This window comes from Gossypium hirsutum, chromosome D08, assembly GCF_007990345.1.
Source record: "Gossypium hirsutum isolate 1008001.06 chromosome D08, Gossypium_hirsutum_v2.1, whole genome shotgun sequence".
Taxonomy (NCBI): Eukaryota; Viridiplantae; Streptophyta; class Magnoliopsida; order Malvales; family Malvaceae; genus Gossypium; species Gossypium hirsutum.
The window spans coordinates 3,965,714-3,987,040 of NC_053444.1; the positions used below are offsets into that span (position 1 = coordinate 3,965,714).

At 33.0% G+C, this 21,327-nt stretch overlaps 3 protein-coding genes and 1 non-coding gene across 6 annotated transcripts; 2 read left to right on the plus strand and 2 right to left on the minus strand.

Annotated features, from left to right (window-relative positions):
- The first annotated feature begins 1,138 nt into the window (after positions 1 to 1,138).
- Positions 1,139 to 3,405, plus strand: LOC107922647 (uncharacterized). The gene is made up of 2 exons (XM_016852773.2): positions 1,139 to 1,827; positions 2,728 to 3,405. Exons 1-2 carry the CDS (start codon positions 1,469 to 1,471, stop codon positions 3,149 to 3,151), a joined length of 783 nt encoding a protein of 260 aa, XP_016708262.1. The 5' UTR covers positions 1,139 to 1,468; the 3' UTR covers positions 3,152 to 3,405.
- A 35-nt stretch (positions 3,406 to 3,440) lies between these two features.
- TRNAG-UCC (transfer RNA glycine (anticodon UCC)) lies at positions 3,441 to 3,512 on the minus strand. The gene has a single exon. It is a non-coding gene; the product is annotated as a tRNA-Gly (tRNA).
- A 1,031-nt stretch (positions 3,513 to 4,543) lies between these two features.
- Positions 4,544 to 9,170, plus strand: LOC107922435 (BTB/POZ domain-containing protein POB1). 2 transcript variants are annotated; one of them, XM_016852472.2, is made up of 7 exons: positions 4,810 to 4,949; positions 5,406 to 5,580; positions 5,819 to 5,950; positions 6,678 to 6,799; positions 6,949 to 7,012; positions 7,122 to 7,401; positions 8,111 to 9,170. In XM_016852472.2, the coding sequence occupies exons 2-7, from the start codon at positions 5,529 to 5,531 to the stop codon at positions 8,928 to 8,930; spliced, it is 1,470 nt and encodes a 489-aa protein (XP_016707961.2). In that variant the 5' UTR covers positions 4,810 to 4,949; positions 5,406 to 5,528; the 3' UTR covers positions 8,931 to 9,170. The 2 variants fall into 2 exon arrangements, with proteins under 2 accessions (XP_016707960.2, XP_016707961.2); XM_016852471.2 differs by lacking the exon at positions 5,406 to 5,580 and having other exon boundaries at positions 4,544 to 4,949.
- A 5,536-nt stretch (positions 9,171 to 14,706) lies between these two features.
- LOC107922317 (mitochondrial adenine nucleotide transporter ADNT1) lies at positions 14,707 to 19,249 on the minus strand. Of its 2 annotated transcripts, none has more exons than XM_016852303.2 (8): positions 18,700 to 19,249; positions 18,509 to 18,557; positions 18,245 to 18,408; positions 17,327 to 17,364; positions 16,856 to 16,968; positions 16,446 to 16,559; positions 15,899 to 16,243; positions 14,707 to 15,497 (listed from the first exon to the last, which is right to left on the minus strand). In XM_016852303.2, exons 1-8 carry the CDS (start codon positions 18,855 to 18,857, stop codon positions 15,414 to 15,416), a joined length of 1,065 nt encoding a protein of 354 aa, XP_016707792.1. In that variant the 5' UTR covers positions 18,858 to 19,249; the 3' UTR covers positions 14,707 to 15,413. The 2 variants fall into 2 exon arrangements, with proteins under 2 accessions (XP_016707792.1, XP_040955504.1); XM_041099570.1 differs by having other exon boundaries at positions 16,856 to 16,965; positions 18,700 to 19,187.
- Between the last annotated feature and the right edge of the window lie 2,078 nt (positions 19,250 to 21,327).

A 21,327-nucleotide genomic window follows, 5' to 3' on the forward strand; every position in this document is an offset into this window, starting at 1 on the left:
AATTTTAATAAAATATTTTTAATATTCAAAATTTATTAATAAAAATAAAATATTATTTTAATAACAATTTAATAATATAATCATAAATAAATAGTATTTTTATTTATTTTAAAGTTTCTTCACTTTAAAGGTCTAATTCCAGATTCAGTATCTATACTCTTTGAATTTCTAAAATTTAATTCTTTTATTTTTTAATTATAATATAATCATCAATAAATAGTATTTTTATTTATTTTAAAGTTTCTTCTCTTTAAAGGTTTAATTCCAGATTCAGTATCTATACTCTTTGAATTTTTAAAATTTAATTCTTTTATTTTTTTTTAATTTCAAGGATTTCATCCTTTTATTTATTTAACAATGATATTAATTTATTTCCATTCGAATACCATATATTCAAATTTAGTGAAAGTCTATTATTAGTATTATAAATTGTACTTTATTTTTTTAAAAAATTAGATATAGGGGGGAGTGTTATTCTTGGATTTTAAAAGGGTAAATTACACCCAAGGTCACTAAATTATTAATAAATTTATGTTTTGGTCACTCAACTTCAAAAATGTTACAGAATGGTCATTGAATTACTCGAAAGTTTTCATTTAAGTTACTGAGCTGTTAAAACCGCTTTTGTATGGCCTTCTCTGTTTACACCGTTTGTACCAATTTAAAGCTTTCATTTCACTTCTTTTCTACAATTCTGTTTTTTTTCATGAAACAACTTTGAACATCATAACCCTACGAAACAAAATCCAAACAACTTTCTTCTTTAATATCCAATACTGGCCGTCAAATCGACTTGAACTTAATGTATGTTCTTCTACTTGTTGATAGACACTAATCCATCATACCGACCATCGAATCGTCGCTCGGAGCTCACTAGATAGATTTAAAAAAAAAACTTAACATCCCAATGACTTGAATAAAATTTTTCGAATAGTTCAGTTACTATTTTGTAACTTTATAAAATTGAGTTCCTAAAACGTAAATTTAATAATAATTTAGTAACCTTTTGGTGTAATTTACTCAATTTAAAATCGAGAAACTAGATTTTAATAGGAAAAATAAGAGAATAGTGCAAAATTAAATAAGAAATATAAAATATAAACACTTATTTATTTAAGATAGGGATCTGCGACTGATTGAGTCTTACATTTTCCGCTACTTTTTTCAAACCCGATTTTCCTACCGATTATCTTAGTGATTGGAAAGGACCCAATATTTCTATCGATTATCTTATTGATTAGAAAGTACTATGAGTAATTCTAATTAGAAAATTAATCATGGGCCGGTTCAGATAGATACTTTAAAAAAAACAACCGCCATCCCTCTTAGATTCTCTGGCTATCCAAACAACCCTATCCTGGAAATTTCCCACTTTTTATTCCGTCCAAAGAAAATGGCATTTAACTTCATTCCTTTCGTTTAATCCCACCTTCTCTGCTCCAAATTTTCTCTAGAAACGTACTTCGAGATGACATTTCTCATGCCTTCACCTGAAGTTTCCACCGCCTTTGCAAAAATTTTCTCTAACCCTACCCCTCGCCATAAATTCCTCAAGAGCTGCGCGATTTCGAAGAACGACGACGAGAAAGTTTGGTCAAAGACCAACGCTAGGGTCGGTGTTAAAGATGTCGGCAGTACTGTTTCGGGTTTGAGCCAAAACTTGAGGTTGTACGTACAATTTTCGGCTCCGGTGAAGCGAGGATCGAAGTCCAGCAAAGAGGAAGAGGAAAAGCAGGATTATTACGTGAATATGGGTTATGCTATTCGGACCTTGAGAAAGGAGTTGCCGGACATCTTCTACAGAGAGCTCAGTTTTGATATTTACAGGTTCGGATTCAATTTTCCCGTATTTGATTTCTTCGTACTAATTCATCCTAAGCTTATGTTTTTTTTATGTAATTAGATGTTTTTGAATATTGGTCTTTTGCTTGAAAGTTGATTGTTTAGTGTTTGTGTGTGGTGTATAAGGAAGAAAGTATTGGCTCTTAGCTTAGAACATAGAGAGCTCTGTTAATAGTGTCCATGTTTGATTGGTTTTACAAATTGATGGATGGCAAAGGTGGTTTTGTTAAGGTGTGCACTCTATGCGTTTGAACCCTTCTATTGACCAAGGCACAAAGCTCGAAAGAGAAGCGCTTTTGCTCGAGTGAAATAAGGTGCAACATGCATGTGTGTGCATTTTTGTATGTCTATTAGTCATGTACGTGCTTGTGTGTATAATAAGCTTAAAATTTATACTTATGATAATAAACTCTGAATGTTGGTCAAATTTGTTTAGTGAACAATCTAACTTTTCTTTTAATTTTGTTGGCTGGTATGCATGATTTCTTTTGGTCCTGTGCCTGTCTTCGTATACACAAATATTGAGAAGGATCCCTTTTCAAATATGGTTTTTTTCTTTTGTTGTGTATTGCCTTACAAAAATGCATGCGTACGGGTGTCGAGCTTGTGCCTACTGAATGCGCCTGGCCAAAGAGGTTTGAGGTGCTGTTGTTTGATGCTAAGGCGCAATGCCTAGGTGCTTGTCTTGACAATACTGGATAAAGTTATGCCTTACGTGCATAATAGCATATGCCGCTAGGTCAATGCATGCTGCTGCCTTCCTCGTGCAAATAGATTACGAGCTTTTCTACGTGACACCTCTATAGATGCAGGAGGATTAATTTTCCCATATTCTGTCCGTCTTTATACTCCATATTCTGACAAAGTTACTTCTCCTCTATTTAGGGATGATATTGTATTCAAAGATCCTCTCAATACTTTCATCGGAATCGACAATTATAAGTCATTCTTCTCGGCACCGCGATTCCATGGGAGGATATTTTTCAAAGCTCTCTGGCTTGACATTGTCAGTGTATGGCAGCCAATGGAGAATGTCATAATGGTTCGCTGGACCATCCATGGCATTCCACGAGTCCCATGGGAAAGTCATGGTCGATTCGATGGCACTTCTGAATACAAACTCGACAAGAAGGGAAAAATATATGAGCACCGAGTCGACAACACCGCACTGAATTCACCCCCTAAGTTTCACGTGCTAGCTGTGGAAGATCTAATCCGATCCGTAGGTTGCCCCTCAACCCCAAGGCCAACTTACTTCGAGATCTCATCGGCTTCACCTCCAGAAAAAAACATAATAAAACCACCTTAGGTTCTTCATAAATTTTGGTAAATAATGTGTCTCATGGTTTGTTGAGCTATATATAGCATGAAATGGGTGTTATTAATGTGTAAAAAACTTGTTTTAGATCACAAAGCTAGCACTTAGTATTTGCTTGCTTGAGTTGTATTCTCATATTATGATATCAATCAAGTTGTATGGTTTTGTAAAAATACAAGTATATTGAAGTTGATAGTAAAATGGAATTAAATTGATTAAAATAATAAGATTTTGACTTTGTTCAACCAAGTTTCTGAAAGTGTTCTAAAACAATATTGCCTGCGTTTGCCGGGAGTCGAACCCGGGTCTATTGCTTGGAAGGCAATTATCCTAACCGTTGGACTACAAACGCTTGGTTGTGTGGAGGTTTTATTTTAGATATCTAAAACTAAAAAGAAAGAACTACAATACTTAATAACTCGATCTTAAGTAGACTTTATGATAATATTCTTGTAGTATGTGATATGAAAGTTTAGCTTTTATTGTTTTATTTAATTATAAATATATTATTAATTTATTTAATGTAAGGCACAATAATAAATTTATTATTAATATTTACTTATTTGTCATTTCAGTCTTAATTTTATTTTTTATCATTTCTTTCTATATTCAAACTTAATTAAATTTTTTTTTTGCAAAAAAACTTATAAACTAATAATTTTTTAATGATATTGATGACATTTCATATAATGTATACTTTATTACCGAAGTAGATATTTATTTTTTATGAATATTTTGAAATTTTAAAATATTTTTGTTATTTTTTCTGATTTTTATGCAATAAATGTGAATTACTACCTGAGTTATCACTTTAATGTCATTAAATTTTTAAGAGTTTATTTAAGCGTTTCATGTAAAAAATTATAATTTAATTAAATGTTAAAAGTTGAGAGTGAAAATGATCGAAAAAATAAAATTAGTGTTGAAATGATAAAAAGTAATAAATATTAAAAGGGGAGTGATCCACTTACATCCTCGATTAATATTTTAACTATTCTGCCATTGAACTTTTCAATATAATTGTTTCGAACTGATCTGATATATATTAATATTTATTTAATGACCGAAAATGTTTACTTAAAGTAAATAATTAAAAAATTTAATTTACATCAAATTTTACATGTATAATTTATATGAATAAAATATAAAATATAACTATTAGACTGTAAAAATATTAATTGTAAAAAGAGATATAAAATAAATTTAAGTCAGTGTAAATTAATAATTCCTTCTATTAAAAACTAAATTTATGAATTATGACCTAATTTAATTTAAGTTTTAAAAAAAGATGACAGATGTTACAACATTATTGGGCAGAAAATTTAGGAGTGATTTGTGAAATGGAATAGTAATGTTTACATAGGGAAAACAGATTGTACAGTTAATAATGTGGGCATTTATAAAATTGGTGCTACCAGCTGTAGCACCAAAGTTCTCTCCTCCCTCGACGTGGATAACGCCTGCTCACAATGCTAGGGTTCCCTTTTGTTTAACGTAACAAAAAAACAAAGGACTGGGTTTTTAGCTGTTTTATTTGGGATGAAAGACCAATTGAATTCGGACCCCACGACGGATATGGGTTCGAGGTTCCGGCATGGAGCCTCTGGCTCCGGCTCCGATGGTGATTTCGGTTTCGCTTTCAACGATAGTAATTTCTCCGACCGGCTTCTTCGGATCGAGATTATGGGTGTCCCATCGGAGTGTCACGCTGATGGTGAAGATTGCACCGGTATCTCCGATTGGGACCACCATCGCAAAAGGCGCCGGGAGGATATCAAGAAGGAAATCGGTTTGTTCCCTATTTTGCTATTTATTTATTTATTTATTCTGTTTGGTCAGCTTAGAAAATGAAATGTAATAGAAAATTTAAGCAACTATTATTTAATTGTTAAAGCTGTTCTTTGTAGACCAGAGTTGAGAGGGAAAATTAAAAAAAAAATTCAAGGATATACTTGTTTGGGTAAATGGAAAATTTGAAGGAAAATGTTATGAAAAAAAGAGAGGAAACTTTATGGAATACAGCCACTTAAACAAAATTTATAAGGATTTTACTTGTTTGGAAATTTTGTAAATGAAAAATTGTGCTGGAGATTGCTCTTTCTTTGGATGGTCTTAAATGTTATTTCTCTCTATACACAAAAGGCATAGCCTTTTAAGAGCAAAAAACTTGAAAGCTATGTTATTCGGACTTAGGTGTGAGTGCTCGACACAAAATTATGTTTAATTCTTTTCTTATTCTATGTAGTTGGAGGATCATTCGAGGGTTATATCCCTGTAGTTATGTCCGAATTTGGGTCGGACACTGCTTGTTGGATGCTGATACTTCGAAAATAATGAAGTGGAGCAAAATAGCTTGATGGGCTAAAAAATGATGTTGAGAGCCGATCACATGATAATGTTGTCGAGATGGATTTCAAAGAGTTGAGATTTACTCATTTTTAACATATAAACTTGTCCATGGTCTTTTGTGTTTGTCTCACTTGTTTCCATCAGGGGATTTGATTCCTAGATTACTTTGTTCCATGCTTATGGATGCTTACTTGTTATGATATATTTAAACATAGTCTATTTTATAATATTTATGATATATTTAAACATAGTCTATTTTATAATATTGGTTGGCTTCTAATAATTTTGCTTTTATATTACATTCTCCAGTTTTGGATCTTAGTTTATGTCCTGAGGAGCAGATTTTAAATGATAGCCAGCCTGATATGGATGATGGTGCGGGCTGCGAAAATCAAGATGCAGAGGCAGAGGCTGTGGCAATGGCTGAAGAAATACATTCAGGTGTCCATGTTGCTTAGACAATGAACTATTTTGTTGATTGACTGCTTATGTTCTCTTATGTCGAGACTTTAGGAACTTTTATTTGTACAAGGTTGCCACAGGTTGTTGGGTTTTTTAGCAAATAACAATCGAGCAAAAGAGAAAAATACAACAAGCTTAGGTAAAAGTACCATGGAGGCTCTTGTACTAGGAGTAGGATTGCATTTTTCCCTCCCTCTACTAAAAAAATGAGCAAATTAGTCCCTCTACATCAGATCAAAGAGCAAATTGGCCCTTCTGTTAAAAAATTTATTCATTTCTACTGTTAAAACTGGTTCCTGTATGTCATCATGCACGCAATGTGGAACTGTCTGGTTATTCCATCAACCACACCAGTTTTTAACATTAGAAATGGATGAAAATTTTACCTGAAAGGACTAGTTTGCCCTTTGATTTAATGTACAGGGAGTAATTTGCTCTTTTTTTAGTAAAGGAGGCAAAATCCAATCTGACTCCTATTACAGGGGCTTCCATCGTACTTTTACCACAAGCTTATTGTTATATATAGAATTTATTGTGCTAAAGGAAAAGGAAATATCTCTATTTTGGGATAGAAACTTAGTAGATGATTTTTATTTGTTCAGTTTAAACTCTTGCTCCTTGCACGCCATGACTGTATATTACTTGGGTCTGGTTTGTTGCAAACTGGTATAGTACATTTCTTTTACCTTGCTTAGAACTTTTGTAGGTGATGAAGATGAAAATAGTAATGAATCAAGTTGGAGCATGGATTGTTCTACAGTTCTGAGAGTTAAAACATTGCATATCAGCTCTCCCATTTTAGCAGCGAAAAGTCCATTCTTCTACAAGGTAAGTGATCACTTTTCTTCATAAAATTTTGTTAAAAAGCAAATAGAAAGAGAGATTTGTATTGCTAGATTGAAAATATAACTTGTTGGAATATTTTTCGCCCTTTCTCTTTATTGGTATTTAATTACTTGATTATTGATTACTTATAGCTTTTCTCAAATGGGATGAGGGAATCAGAGCAACGGCATGTAACCTTAAGAATCAATGCCTCCGGTATATTATAAACTTGTCTATATTTGCTTCATGGTTATTTTTACTTAAATCAAACAAGTTTGAGCAGTCAAAGTTAAATGACGATGCATGTTTGTACTATTATTTACAGAGGAAGATGCCCTTTTGGAGCTTTTGAATTTTATGTATAGCAACACCTTATCTGTCACCACAGCTCCAGCCTTGCTTGATGTGTTGATGGCTGCTGACAAATTTGAGGTTGCCTCATGCATGAGATATTGCAGTTGGTTATTACACAATTTGCCTATGACACCAGAATCAGCTCTGCTTTATTTGGATCTTCCCTCGAGTGTATTAATGGGTGAAGCTGTCCAACCTTTGACTGATGCCGCAAAGCAGTATCTCGCTGCCCGTTACAAGGACGTGACCAAGTAAGCTCCTGTTCTTTTTGACATGAGATCGATAGTTTTATTAGCTTGGCTATGTTGTTGCTTACCTTGTCTAGTTAACTGTGTGGAAACAAATATTTTAGACGTTTGATAAGTTTCCATCTGGTGAATGTACCTGAGATGTCCCTCTATTATAGGGACTTGATCAAATTAGTCCCTTTACTAGTAACTGAATCATTTTAGTCCTTGTATTATTAAAAAGAATCAAATAAGGTTAAACTGGAATAAAGTTAACATTTACTATTTAACAGAGTTAATATTTTTAAAGTTTTTATGGTTCTATAAATGAAATGTTTTTTTGCAATTGAAAAAAAAAATTTCAAGACATCTTTTTATACCGAAAATGTTTATTTGATTCTTTTTAGTAATATAAGGACTAAAGTGATCCATTTAATAATAGAGGAATTAATTTGACCCAGTCTCTATAATACAGTGACCTCCCAGGTGCTTTAACCGTTTTCGTCTGTACATTGCCCTAGTGAATTTAAATACTAAGCAAAGCCTTAGTGCTTGTCTTTGGTAAAATTCTCTCCCACATTATCCAAGCAGGGGGAAGACTGTCTACAATAACCAACCTTCTCCGACCCTCAAAATGGGGAGCCTTGATCTCCAGGGAACCTTTTAGTCAAAGTGGAAATTATGCATATTTAGAGGCTTATATGTGTATGGTTTTGGGGCATATTTTTTCCAGGTTCCAAGAAGAGGTAATGGCTTTGCCACTAGCTGGGATCCAGGCAATATTGGCCAGTGATGATCTTCAGATTGCATCCGAAGATGCGGTGTATGATTTCGTGTTGAAGTGGGCCAGGGCTCAATACCCAAAACTAGAAGACCGAAGAGAAGTGCTTGGTTCACACCTTGCACAGTATATTCGTTTCCCTTACATGACTTGCCGGAAACTTAAGAAGGTATTAACATGTAATGATTTTGATCAAGACGTCGCATCGAAACTTGTGCTCGAGGCCCTCTTTTACAAGGCTGATGCCCCATATAGACAACGAAGCTTGGCTGCAGAGGAATCTGCAACCTCAAACCGTCGATTCGTTGAGCGAGCTTACAAATATCGGCCCGTTAAGGTAGTGGAATTTGAACTTCCCCGTCAGCAATGTGTCGTGTACCTCGACTTGAAGAGGGAGGAATGTGTAAACTTGTTCCCATCTGGACGAGTCTATTCTCAGGCATTCCACCTAGGGGGACAAGGTTTCTTCCTATCAGCACATTGCAACATGGACCAACAAAGCTCTTTCCATTGCTTGGGGTTGTTTTTAGGAATGCAGGAAAAGGGCTCCACTAGTTTCACGGTGGACTACGAATTCGCAGCAAGATTAAAGCCGACAGAAGAGTTTGTTTGTAAATACAAAGGGAACTACACATTCACCGGCGGCAAGGCGGTTGGCTACAGGAATTTATTCGCTGTACCTTGGACATCTTTCGTGGCAGAAGATAGTATTTACTTTATAAATGGTACCCTCCATCTTAGGGCTGAGTTAACTATCAGATTGTGTTCCTGAGGCGATTGGTTGAGTTAAATTTTGGTCTTTTTAAACCAATGTATAGAAGTTAAACACAGTCCTGAGAGCAGGCTTACAAATATTAATTGATGGTGCTGCTGCCTAGGAGAATCGGGCAGCCTATCTTATTATTATTAATATCATTATATAGATGCTCCGAAATTTTCAAGTGGAGAGGCTATAATCACATACACTAAGACCATATTATTATTATATCAAATACTAAGATCTTTATGATAATTTCCTCTTCTTTATGACAAAACTCCTAATGAAGCATGGCCTTTAATTGACCATTTCAGAGTTTATTTATATTGGTGTTTGCCTCTTGTACAATTTGATATATATGTGTGTGTGGTGTGGAGAGTATAGATGATGATAATTATAATCAAGTTGCAGATGTTCTGTCGGCCTGATGCACCAAATCAAATATATTTTCATAGACATTTATAATTTGTTTTCAAGTTTCTTAGTCTTTACTAAAATGTAATATATACAGAAGCAAATATATATAGTATAATTGAGACTTTTGTACTAAGAGTTAGATTGTATTTTACTATTTCTACTAAAAAAATGGGCAAATGAGTCTCTATATGTTAGTTCAAAGAGCATATTGGTCCTTTCTGTTAAAAATCTTATTCATTTGTAATTAGCATGGTTGAAGGAATAATTAGATAGTGATACGTAACATGCCACGTGTACATCATGCTGACATGCAAGGATCGATTTTGTATAGTAGAAAAGGATGAAAATTTTAATTGAATGACCAATTTGTTCTTTAATTTAATGTACATGAACTAATTTGTCCATTTTTTTAGTAGAGAGGGCAAAAATATAATATGACTCATAATATAGAGATATCCGTGATACTTTTACCTATATATATGTGTGTGTAAATATAAATGTTAGATATTATTATAATTATGATGTCACGATTAGGACCCCAATTCAATTAGGAAATGATTACAAATTCATTCTTTATACAAATTAATTAATATCATTATCGGTGTTTTCATCTTTTTATATCATATAAAGCAAGCTGCACAAGTATTCTAGAAAAAAAGAATGTGACATTATAAAATTATTATAAGTGAGCACTTTTATTACTTAACACTTCATCCATTATAATATTAATATAATTGTTAGGTTCGCGCGTCTTAATCAATATATAATACTTCATTTAATTAAAGAATGAATATAAACATTTCTTTTATATTTAAAATTACTCTTGTCGATTGAGTTTTAACTCGATTAGCATGAGTATTGTAGTCGTGAGTTCGAGTGCATTAAAACGCATTATTCTCTTATTGATGAGTCAGGTAGAGACTATTTATAATTCTACGAATTATCTTAAAAAGAACATACATAATTAAAACTTACGGTAAGATTATTTAAAAATTAATAACTTATAAAAATTCATACATAGTAAGATTAATAAATATATTTTTTTTATTCTCATTGTGAATGGACTATATTATTATTTGTTTTATTTGACAACACTTAAAATCACCTATAATTCCTTCTCAACTCATTAATAAATCAGTGAGATAATATGTTTCAACGCACTTGAAATCATGTCTTCTTACATAATCTTCCTATATAGTCAACAATGCCTATTGCAAATCGAACTAATACGATAGATAATTTTACACCCACCTAAACTTTATTTAAAATACATATAGCTCAAAATTACCATATTTTCATAATCAAATTAAACAAAAGATCATAAACACAATGCCCTTTCAGACTCATAAATTTTTTTTTAAAAGGAGGAAAATTGGGATCCATAAAACAACATTTTGTAGCTAACGAGGCCACAGAAAAGCTCCCATGGCGAAGCTTCTCTTCTGCTCAACGTCGCCGGTGATGGGTAGTCCGTATTCTTTAAGCAAACAATCAAGTTTCCACTCAGGCATGGCTTCGTAATCAGCTTCGGTGTACCTTGGGTAATGCAGCGGCATCTGAAAGTCGCTGCCGCACCAGGTTTTAGCCGCCGCTTGATCACCGTTGTGCAGGCCGCCGGCGCCAAGGGTTGGAGTCGGCGATACCTTGGGTACTGATTCCATACCCATTTCCTTTTGGATAGTGATGCAAGTTTGTTGTAGATACTGACCTTTTTATAGAGGATTTAATGTGTACATGGAATTGTGTGTTGATATATGCATTGAATGTTGGTGTCTAAATGTTGGTGTCTATTTGTAGAGTTGTTAATAGTAGATTATTATGATCATATATTAGGGTGAATTGCACTAATAGTCCCCCAACTATTAGTAAATATTTTTGTCACTCAACTGTGAAAAGTTATAAAATGATAACCTAATTATTCATTTTTGTTTCCTTTTACACTAGCTGGCTAACCATAGTAGCTTTTAAAATTGACATAATAACAACTTTAACCCTCAACTTTTATGTATTATGTCAATTTAGTCTTGATTCTAAAAAGTCTAACCCTCAATATTTACACATTGTGTAATTTGGTCTTTTTTGCATTTTTACTTTTCCTTTTTAATAAAAAAAAAAGAAATTTGTTAATAGTTAAGTGATAATTTTGTAACTTTTTATAATTGGGTGACAAAAAAAATACTAATAGTTGGGTTACTACTAGTCCAGTTTCATTTATATATTATTAATATGATATGAAAAAATATAATGTGAATGCAAGGTGAAGTTAAAAATTTTAAGTGGATTAAAATTAAATTATAATCTTTTTAGAGGTCAAAATGTAATTTTATGATTGTTAATTTAAAGGTAAAAATATGTTTCAAGTTTTTGTATTTTTTTTGTATATTTGGAATTTAGTTCCTTTGTTTTTTTTTCTTTCCAGAATTTAGTCTTAGTTTTCGAATTTAAAAATCCAAGGCCAATTGTTAATGTTGTTAACATTCTTTTGTTAAATTTATTTGTGTGACATTTTGAAATTAAATAATATTCACTTGTCTTACTAAGCCTTGGTTCTTTCTCGACCATGCACCATATAACAAAAAAATGTCGCTGTAATGGATCTGAATTTAACGAAAGAATTTTAACGGTGTTAATAATTAAAAAATTTGTATTTTTAAATTTGAAAAATAAAGAGATTAAATTTTTAAAAATAAAAATAAAAATAAAAGAATTAAATTTCAAATTAACGAAGAATATATTCTAGTTACCATTTCTAAAGGGATTACACTTTAAATTTATAATTTATATTAATTTAAAATTAAATTCTAAATGGAAAAAATGTGATTTACCATTATATTAATTTAAAATTTTATATTTTTTACACAAATGATCATTGTTAATGCTTTTTTTGGATTGATACGAATCTATGCTGATAAATGGGTCTAAAAGGTGACGAGATCTACAAAACAGAAAAGAGATGAGTTATTGAAGTTGTCGGAGCTAACACTCTGATCTATCTTGAACATTCAAATTGATAAAAGATTCATGATTTTAAATATAAATCACCAGTTCCAACACAATAGCACGTAGCAAATCAAAGTCCGATGAAAAATAGTAAAATTTATAATAATAATAATAATAATAATAATAATAATAATAATAATAATAAATCTACTATAACCAAACCTTAGTTATAATCCTATTTTATAATCTAACAATGAAATTAAAATCACCTTTGCATAAATAGAATTTAGTTGGACAAGAGCTGGATGTGGTACCACTCAGATCTTCTAATTCTAAATACATTACAAAGAATAATTAAAGTATGATATAATATTAATTTTGTTAGTATTTAAATTAACATACCATGAATTATTAAATATAAAAATTCTAATATTCCTTTGAATTTTTTTTAAAAATTTTAATTAGGTCCCTCGAATTTTTAAAAATTCCCATTATACTTTTTTTAAAAAAATTAATTAAACTCTCCTAACATTTTTAGAAATTATTATTAACCTAAAAAAATTTAACAATTTTAATTAGATCTTAATTTTTTTAAAAAAAATTCTCAATCATACGCTTTAAAATTTTTGAAAATTTTATTTAGATCCTCTAAAACTTAGTTCTAAGATCCGTCACTGGAAGTGTTATATTTTTATCTTAAATTTTTTCAACGAAACAAGTGATCACCACAAAAACCTAACGATGTAAGTCTCTCGTCATAATTTCTCAACATCATTTGAATATTATCTTCAGGAAACTAATATAATGTATAAAATGTATAAGAAAGATTCCTAATAATATTTATCAATTCATCACATTCAATAGACACTCCATTCGATCTCAACCAAATCAACTCCAACAATGCCCTAAACTGATGCATACCACCCCATCACCACACCCAAAGGGTCAATAAACAACTTTACTCAATAAAATCTCCGTGAACCCCTTCATCTTCACTCTTCGCACCCTCAAGAGTCCATCTACGTTGCATAACACAAAGTTTACTTAAGAAAGTTGCTAACCCACATTGATTTGCTCAACATTGAATCAATTAAAGACCACACGTTTAACAGTTAACAAGAACATGAATTCACAGGCATTTGCCCCCACCAGTGGAAAACACGCATTCAATCAATTAATACTTACCTGTTAAAAACGACAACACTGCCTATTGCTGATTGGCCTTCTTAAACAGTGCTCTGCAAGGCTCAAATAAATGGTTAGAAACAAAGGTTTGAAATAAATATCAACCACTAATGGCGGTCTGATCTTGTACCCTAGCTGTCGGTTTGAAGCAAATAACAAAAGCAATTAATATAGGCCAGAGACTTGGTCAGGCTATCTTTGTACTCTTTTGAGTACTGTTAGGTTTTTGTTAATCCATAATTGCAATCATGTATAATTTTGTGTTAAATGTCAATCAATGTTCTACACGATGGAAAAATAAAAGTACGTTTCAAGTGTGAAAGATGGAAAAATGTTTAAGCTCTGATTCGAAAATGATTCTTTTAGTTACAAGTATTTTTATTTATTTCACTGTATGAGGTGATATTTAGATAAAATTCTCTTAATAATGATAATTCTAAACTTAGTTAAAAGTTGCAAGGAGTGCATTTCCAACCAAACAGTCAAGTTGGAACTCAGGTGCTGGTGACTGTTGGCTTTGGCGGTTTGATGTGAGAAACTACAATTTCATCTTTATTAATTCATTCTTATCCATCCAAATACAAAGTGAAGTACTACAAACCATCTTTCAAGCGTAACTTGAGGGTTTATTTACGAACTTCCATGTGTTGACAAACCAATTTTGAGACCATTGTTCTAACCAAAAATTGCAAAGCAAGTCCTTCAAGGTAATGCCAAACTGTTATCGTGCAATTCTTTTCTGATACAATATTGGGGCAAGAGATGAAAGTAACACAATACGAGCTCATGTTAAACGAGTGTCTAGTAAAAGCTTTAACCACCGAATTATATTCAAGTTATAATATGTTTTGGTTCTTTATTTGTGTTAGCTTAATGTTGGAAGTTATTATACGTAATGAATTATGCATTGAAAATTGGTTTGGTTCTCTATTCATGTTACATAAATCTCTTAAACTAGTGCTATATGCTAATTTTCATTTTGTTTAAGTTGATACTCATCAGTTTCGTTATTGAAAATTTGTTGATTATTTTCGCAAGTAAAATAACTTTGAAATTAATCTTATACCGTAATCGGATTTTGTAGTGCCAATACACAAATTGAGATGCTATTTGGGTACTTATAAATTATAATTGTTCGAAAAATAAATAAATACAATTCAGTCTTTACTTTTCATAAGTTACTTGGACCTGTTGCTCTATAATGCTTCGGAGGACTGTTTTTTTTTTCTTGAAATACCCATATCCAACATACATCCAAACTGAGGTATTGAGATATATAATCTTCTAAAGATTCTCTACATACATGGAACAATAAAATAAAAATATCTAACACGAGTCCGAGTAACATAGTCTATGGCAGCAATACAACACCATACGCATTGTTCATAGATTTAAAAATAGTTTGCCAAAACAACCATCTAACAATATAGAGCACTACGATGTCATCATCCCGAAGATGATTGAAGAAAAAACATAATGTATGCCAGAGTTATTGCCATTACAACATGCCTCGACCTTTACCCATTGCAATCAACTTATAAAGTTGAATTTTCACTTCACACTAAGCCCAATCAATCTACTTATTGAGAGATAAAATGTTTGCTAAGCCACAGAAATAACACAATTAATCTAGCAGAGATGGCTTAGAAATTGCCTTCTCGAGTTTTATCGAGAAGGGAAGGCGAATGCGAAACTCGCATTGATGCTAGTTCAGTCTTTTATTGATACAGAACATGAATGGGGGAGCTGCAAAGCTACAGAGTTCACAAGGAAAACATAGGAAACCATGGGAACAAATTATGGGCAGGCTCGTATAAGTTTCTAAACTCATTTTTGCGTGATGAGACGAAAAGAAAAAGGTTAAAAGGTTGTTCCCTAGTTTATCTTACTCTATATCCCCTTTACCTACAAAAATAGCACACATCCCTAAAAACATTGAGTAGAATTGGTACCGGTTTAGTCTGATATTCTGATTTCAACTCCTAAAATGTCTTTCACCACCTCATATGTCACGAACGCAATAGCTATTGAAGGTACAACCTGGAAAAGAAAATGAAGGGGACAAACAATATTAATTATCAACAATTGAAGGGCATTTTTATATTCAATTGTAAAAATAAAACATTGATTACATTACAGAACCATGAAAAATAATTTCAAGTTATCAAGTAGGTTCTTTTCAATACTAAACAACAACTTATACTAAACTAGGGCATAAACTGTGGTGCAACCGAGAGAGGATGGCAGATGTTAGTGGATCATAAGACTTGCATCAGTAATGCGAAAAGGCTTAGGGAGATAAACTTTTTAAGGGCATATGCAAAATAACAATTTGATGCGTACAGCAAGAGCAGGACCAGCACACGGTATCAATTACATGGAAAAATTGTTATTCCTGAATTCATAAACATGTGAATGAAAGTGAATCAAAAGACACTGACCTTCACAGAATTAGGGACCAGACCCTTGTATAATGCTCCAAAGCCCTCGTGCCTAACAGTTTTCCTGAATGCATCGATCATGCCAGTATACTCAAGAGGAGCCTTATTCCTCCCATCACCAGTGACAACTGATGCAGCATCTTTCCATCCTACCATTTGCATTCTTCTGCGGATGACATCGAGAGGGTAAGCAACAGTTTGCCCAACAGTTCCAGCAGCAGCCCCACAAGCAAGCCTGGTTGTCACACTCAACTCAGAGTCCTCAGCAAATCCGAATTGTTTATTTTTTATTAACCAATCTTTTAGAGACTCGTACACAGCAAAATTCAAACCCACATATGGTATCTGCAAACATAAAATGAGTCCGATATCAACAATGCAAAACATAAAGTAAAGCATTCTCTTTGTCAAGTATTATAGTAATTCACCAACAGTTTACTCAGTGATCACTTTAAACCACCCAAAATGGGGATACAGGCATTAACAGCCATGACATCCAAAACCATTAATCTATGAAACTCCAAATAGAAGAAAATAAACAACTCACAACTCCAATGACTGAAGGAAGCCAACCCTTGTACAATGCCCGTGGGCCTTCTTGCCGCAACACAGTTGACAGAGCATGAAACATTCCTCTGTACTGAAAAGGAGAGCTGTCTGTCTGCAATATAAACAATTAAATGATTAATTGCTCATGTAGCAAAACTACAAGGAACTATCCCTGATATCAAAGAAAGAAAATGCAGCAGCTAAAAACAAAATCAATATTTTCTTTGATGAATTAAAATAATTTTCAAAATTTTCTCCTAAAAAAATAAATAAAGGAAATAACAAATTGATGTCCAAAGTTCATTATTTACCACAATGTAATCTCTTTCATCTTGATAGCATTGAGATAGATTAAACCAAAAAGTGAAACAACATCAACCAAGTGAAACAATATTTAAGAGATAATACCTGTACAGTAAGCCTGCCTCGTACCATGTCCATTGGGTAAGTTGCAGACATGGCAATTATTCCAGCACATGCTCCAGCTCCAAGGCGTAGAAGAGGAGTGAGTTGAGCATCTTCTGCAGAATTAACAACAAAGAGAACCCTCATATGAATATTCCAGATTTCAAGGAGATCTGTATATAAATTTCATAATACATGAGAATATCTGCTTGGTTTTATATCACATGACCGAACATTAATGAACTTGACAACAAACTTTATCCTATAATGACAAGTGACACAATATTTCCAGAGCCCAATGCTTTTATCTATGATTATTATGGCTGTGAGACCACAAAGCATGTAAAGGACAAAACTCGTAGTGTCTTTATTAAAACCTAAAATCACAACTGAATTCTGTATGTGATAAGATAATGCAAACATGATATGATTGCTCATTGCCCAGAAAAAAAGCGATGATAAAATTAGCAATACCATTGCCAGTTTGCTGTTGATATAGATACAGGATTCCCCTGTCACAAAAAAAAACGAGGAACAATCAGCAAAGAGAAATTTCAGTTAAAACTTTAACATGTGTGGTTGGGGAGTAAAAAGGAAAGAAAACTCTGCAGCCCCAAGGAACTTAAGGCTGATAGGTTGCACTTGATCAACCAAAAACGATCATGTAATATCAGTTCGAATCAGTGTTGCCCAAGCATGCACCAAGGCATTGTGCCTTAGAGTCAGACAACAAAAATGCCTCAAATCCTTGAAGGCGAGGCACATTTGATTAGACACGCTTTTCTGGAAGGTGATAGGCACAAAAAAGCCCGCTTGGTTGACGTTCTCTTTAATTTCTTCTTTATGTTAAACTTTTTTCATTAGTTTTGCCTCTAGTAGCAAAAAAGGGGTACTTGGCAACAATATGGTACAATAAGAAAATCATCCATATTGACTAGCAGAAGAAATAGAAAATTTTGCCAGTTTTGTAGATAAGCTGGACCATTATTTAGAGTTAATATCATGTATATCTTAAGCTTATTTTATGAGTATACACACACACATAAAAAAATACACATATATATACATATTGTGCCTTGCTTCAATGGCTAGCACTTTTTTTTTGCGCCTTATGCCTCAAGCAGTATAAGTGTTCAAGGGCCTCGACAGCGACTTGCACTCTTGACAACACTAGTTTGAACTTGTCTTTGTTCAGTCACACATGAACTGATCAGTGGCCAATTGATCATCAAATTTCTAGGGACCAAGTAAACATTAACCTAAAAAACCTAACCAATTTCACTAAAACAGATCACTCAAGCTTAGCAATACAGAGATGATTGAAAAGAAAGTCAAATCAATCAACAGAACAATAAATAGCAAGTTGTATTGAACAGAGTTCAGGAACCCTACTTTGAAGCTTGCTCATAGCTGAAGAATTTGACCGCAGAGTTTGGAACAATGCGTGCACAATTAGTACCATTGCCCTTGAATAATCCACGAAAACCTTCCGTTCTCCAAATATACTTCAAGCCTTGAACCGTTCCGTTGTATTTTATACTATGTGGATTCTGAACCTGCATTATTTTATTTTTCAAGAGAAGTTTATCATTTCAGAAATCGAAGCATTCATTTTTCTCAATGAAATAAATTTCAAAGAAATTAAACAAAATAAACCTGAAGTAAAATCTTTAAACGTTCCAAAGGAGCAACGGCAGTTCGTGACCTGCATAATTCAATGTTCATGTTCATGTTCCAAATTATAAAATCCGAGATATTCAAATGTCTTCAGAAAAAATTTCTTCCTTCGACACAAGCAAACACTCCTTAGAGTGTGTGTGTGTGAGTGAGAGAGAGAGAGAGCTCACAGTCCACCGGCCACGCCGCCGGCAACGAGAGACTTGCAGATGCTAAGAATAGCATAGCTAGGTGCCTTGACGCCCTCTCTCGCAAGCTTCGCTTCCTCGGCTAAATTAACGATCGTCGAAACCGCCGATTCGCTAGTCTTCACATCCTCCGAAGCCATCGAAAACCAGAAAAAAAACACAAAAACACACTGAAAAACTCTTCGAAGTCCTTCTCTCTCGACGGAAAACCCTAAGAAGGTTCTTTTTTCCCGGTAGGATTGAAGGGATCACGGATTATCGAGGAGGATAATCCGGCGATCGAAAGGATCGGATCTCCGAAGCAATTTATAGTAAAAAGAGGTTCCACATTTCTCTCTTTTTCCAATTCTTTTTTCTAGTTTTTGTGTTCGTTTTTGAGAGAGGTGTGGTGGACTGGTTGTGGCGGCTGGTTCGAGAGCTTGAGATGAACTATTTGAGTGCGTGGAATGTCGTTGCTTTAAGAGCGCGTGGATTTGGTAAAGGTTTTTCTATTTTCTTTTTGAAGAGGATAATATGCAGTGTAAACTACACTACAGCGTACAGTCACCGAAGGTGATTTTTTTTAAATTGTTGACCCAGTTATAAGTTGTTTTTTTTCTTCTCCAAATATGAATTTTTTAAATTTCGTCAATTAATTAATTGAAATTATTATTATTATTATTGTCTATTTTCATTAATGTGTTAATTAAAATATTAATATAATAATAAATTTAACTCTTAATTTTTATATATTTTATTAATTTAATCTTAATTTTAAAAAATCAACTTTTAAAATTTATAAATAATTTTAATTTAATCCTAATTTTAAAATTTTCAAAAATTATATAAAATTACATAAAATTTTCAAAAATATAATAATAACTTTAAATATATATAAATATATAATAATTAAATTAAATTTTATATTAATAGATATATTAATATTAAATAAAAAATAATTAATAAATATTAAATAAATAAATAAAACCCCTTCGATCTCTCCTCCAGTCACCACCATCCCTCCCTCCCTCCCCCCAATAACTAAGGGCATAATTAGGGGATGGCAAAACCCGATTTACCGTAAAATGAAAATTTTTTATTTAAAATTTTAATTCAAAAAAAGAGTAAAATTATACTTTAATCTTTTTAAAAATTATAAAAATTTAAAATTAATCTTTTAAAAATTATAAATATATAGATAATTAAAATAGTGAAATTACATATTTACTATTGTAAAAATAATAATTTAATTTAGCTCTCTAAACAAATTTTCTAATTTCGCCTTGCGAATCACCGTACCCTCTCCTGATTTGATGACGATTTAGAAAGTGTCCTTTGTATTTATTTTGGTTGTCTAGAAATCTAGATTGGGAGCTTTTTTTTCTACATATTGAAGAAAACAGCACCGGAATTACACAGTTACCAAACGGTGCATATAGTCATGAAATACACTTAATCCCGGTGGCCGGCCGAAAGCAGTAGCAGCCAAAACATCAGCTACTGGATTTCCTTCTCAGTAGACATGTCTCACCTTCACCCTGCACTCTTGTTGCAACAACTTCTTGATTTCTCTTACCAAAACATTTAGGACAACAACACCAGGATCACCTTCTATTAACCGTATGGCCATTGGGAGCATTTTAATCAACCCCCCCCCAAAAAATGGAAGCTTTTTATTCTTAAAGATCTGCAGGTTGAATGATGCTGATTTTTTGATGTGAGCACATTTACGCCACCAAGGCAAACCGATCCGGAGGTCTTATCATTAGGACCTATTACCCGTTCTAAGGCAAAGAAATTCAGGGAAGTCTTGTTCCTTACTTGTGCTACGATTCCAGATTCATTCGGTCATGTTCATGCCTTAGAACATAGGCTTTATAACATGTTGCATGCTGATATGTGACATATCTCGGTTATATTACTAGTTCATGCGTTTAAGTATGTCTATGTTATGCTAAGTCCGTTTTTGCAATTGGGTTGATAGTATTTGTATTGGTTCTAAGTTGTTTCTAAATTGTAAGTGTGTTAAAGAATAAGAATTGCAAGTGTTCCAGCTTGTAATTGTGTTTTCCATTAAATTTACCAGACTTTGATGAAAGTTTGATATGTTTTGATATAGGTACAATAATGGACAGCAGCTTAAGGCCTCATTTCTAGCTCGGTTGAAGTTCAAATATGTGCGTGCAGCTCTTCTCAGCTCGAAATAATTCTAAAAGCTTGTTTCCAGCTCATTTCAGCTCAGTACATTTCCAGCTAGCTCAATTTCAGCTCCACCAGTTCAACTCTAGTTGACAAGTCCAGAAGTAGCTGGAAGGTGTCCTACATATCGGGGAGTGTCCCATACACATGTGGCAACCTAGGTGGCATCCCAGCATGCAAATCACACACGTAACAGCCTTGACACATGTGTGTGCATGTGTGGCCGAAATCAGCCCTCTTCTCTACATATGACGCCAATTTCAAAGGGATAAGAACAGGAGTTCAAATGTTTGAATTTCAAACGTTTTGGATAAGAACAAGAGTTCAAATGTTTGAATTTCAAACGTTTCACACATATTAAATGTGTGGCTGGTATTTGATGGCGCCAAGAGAGGATATAACTCATTCATATTCAAATTTGAATTCTTTATT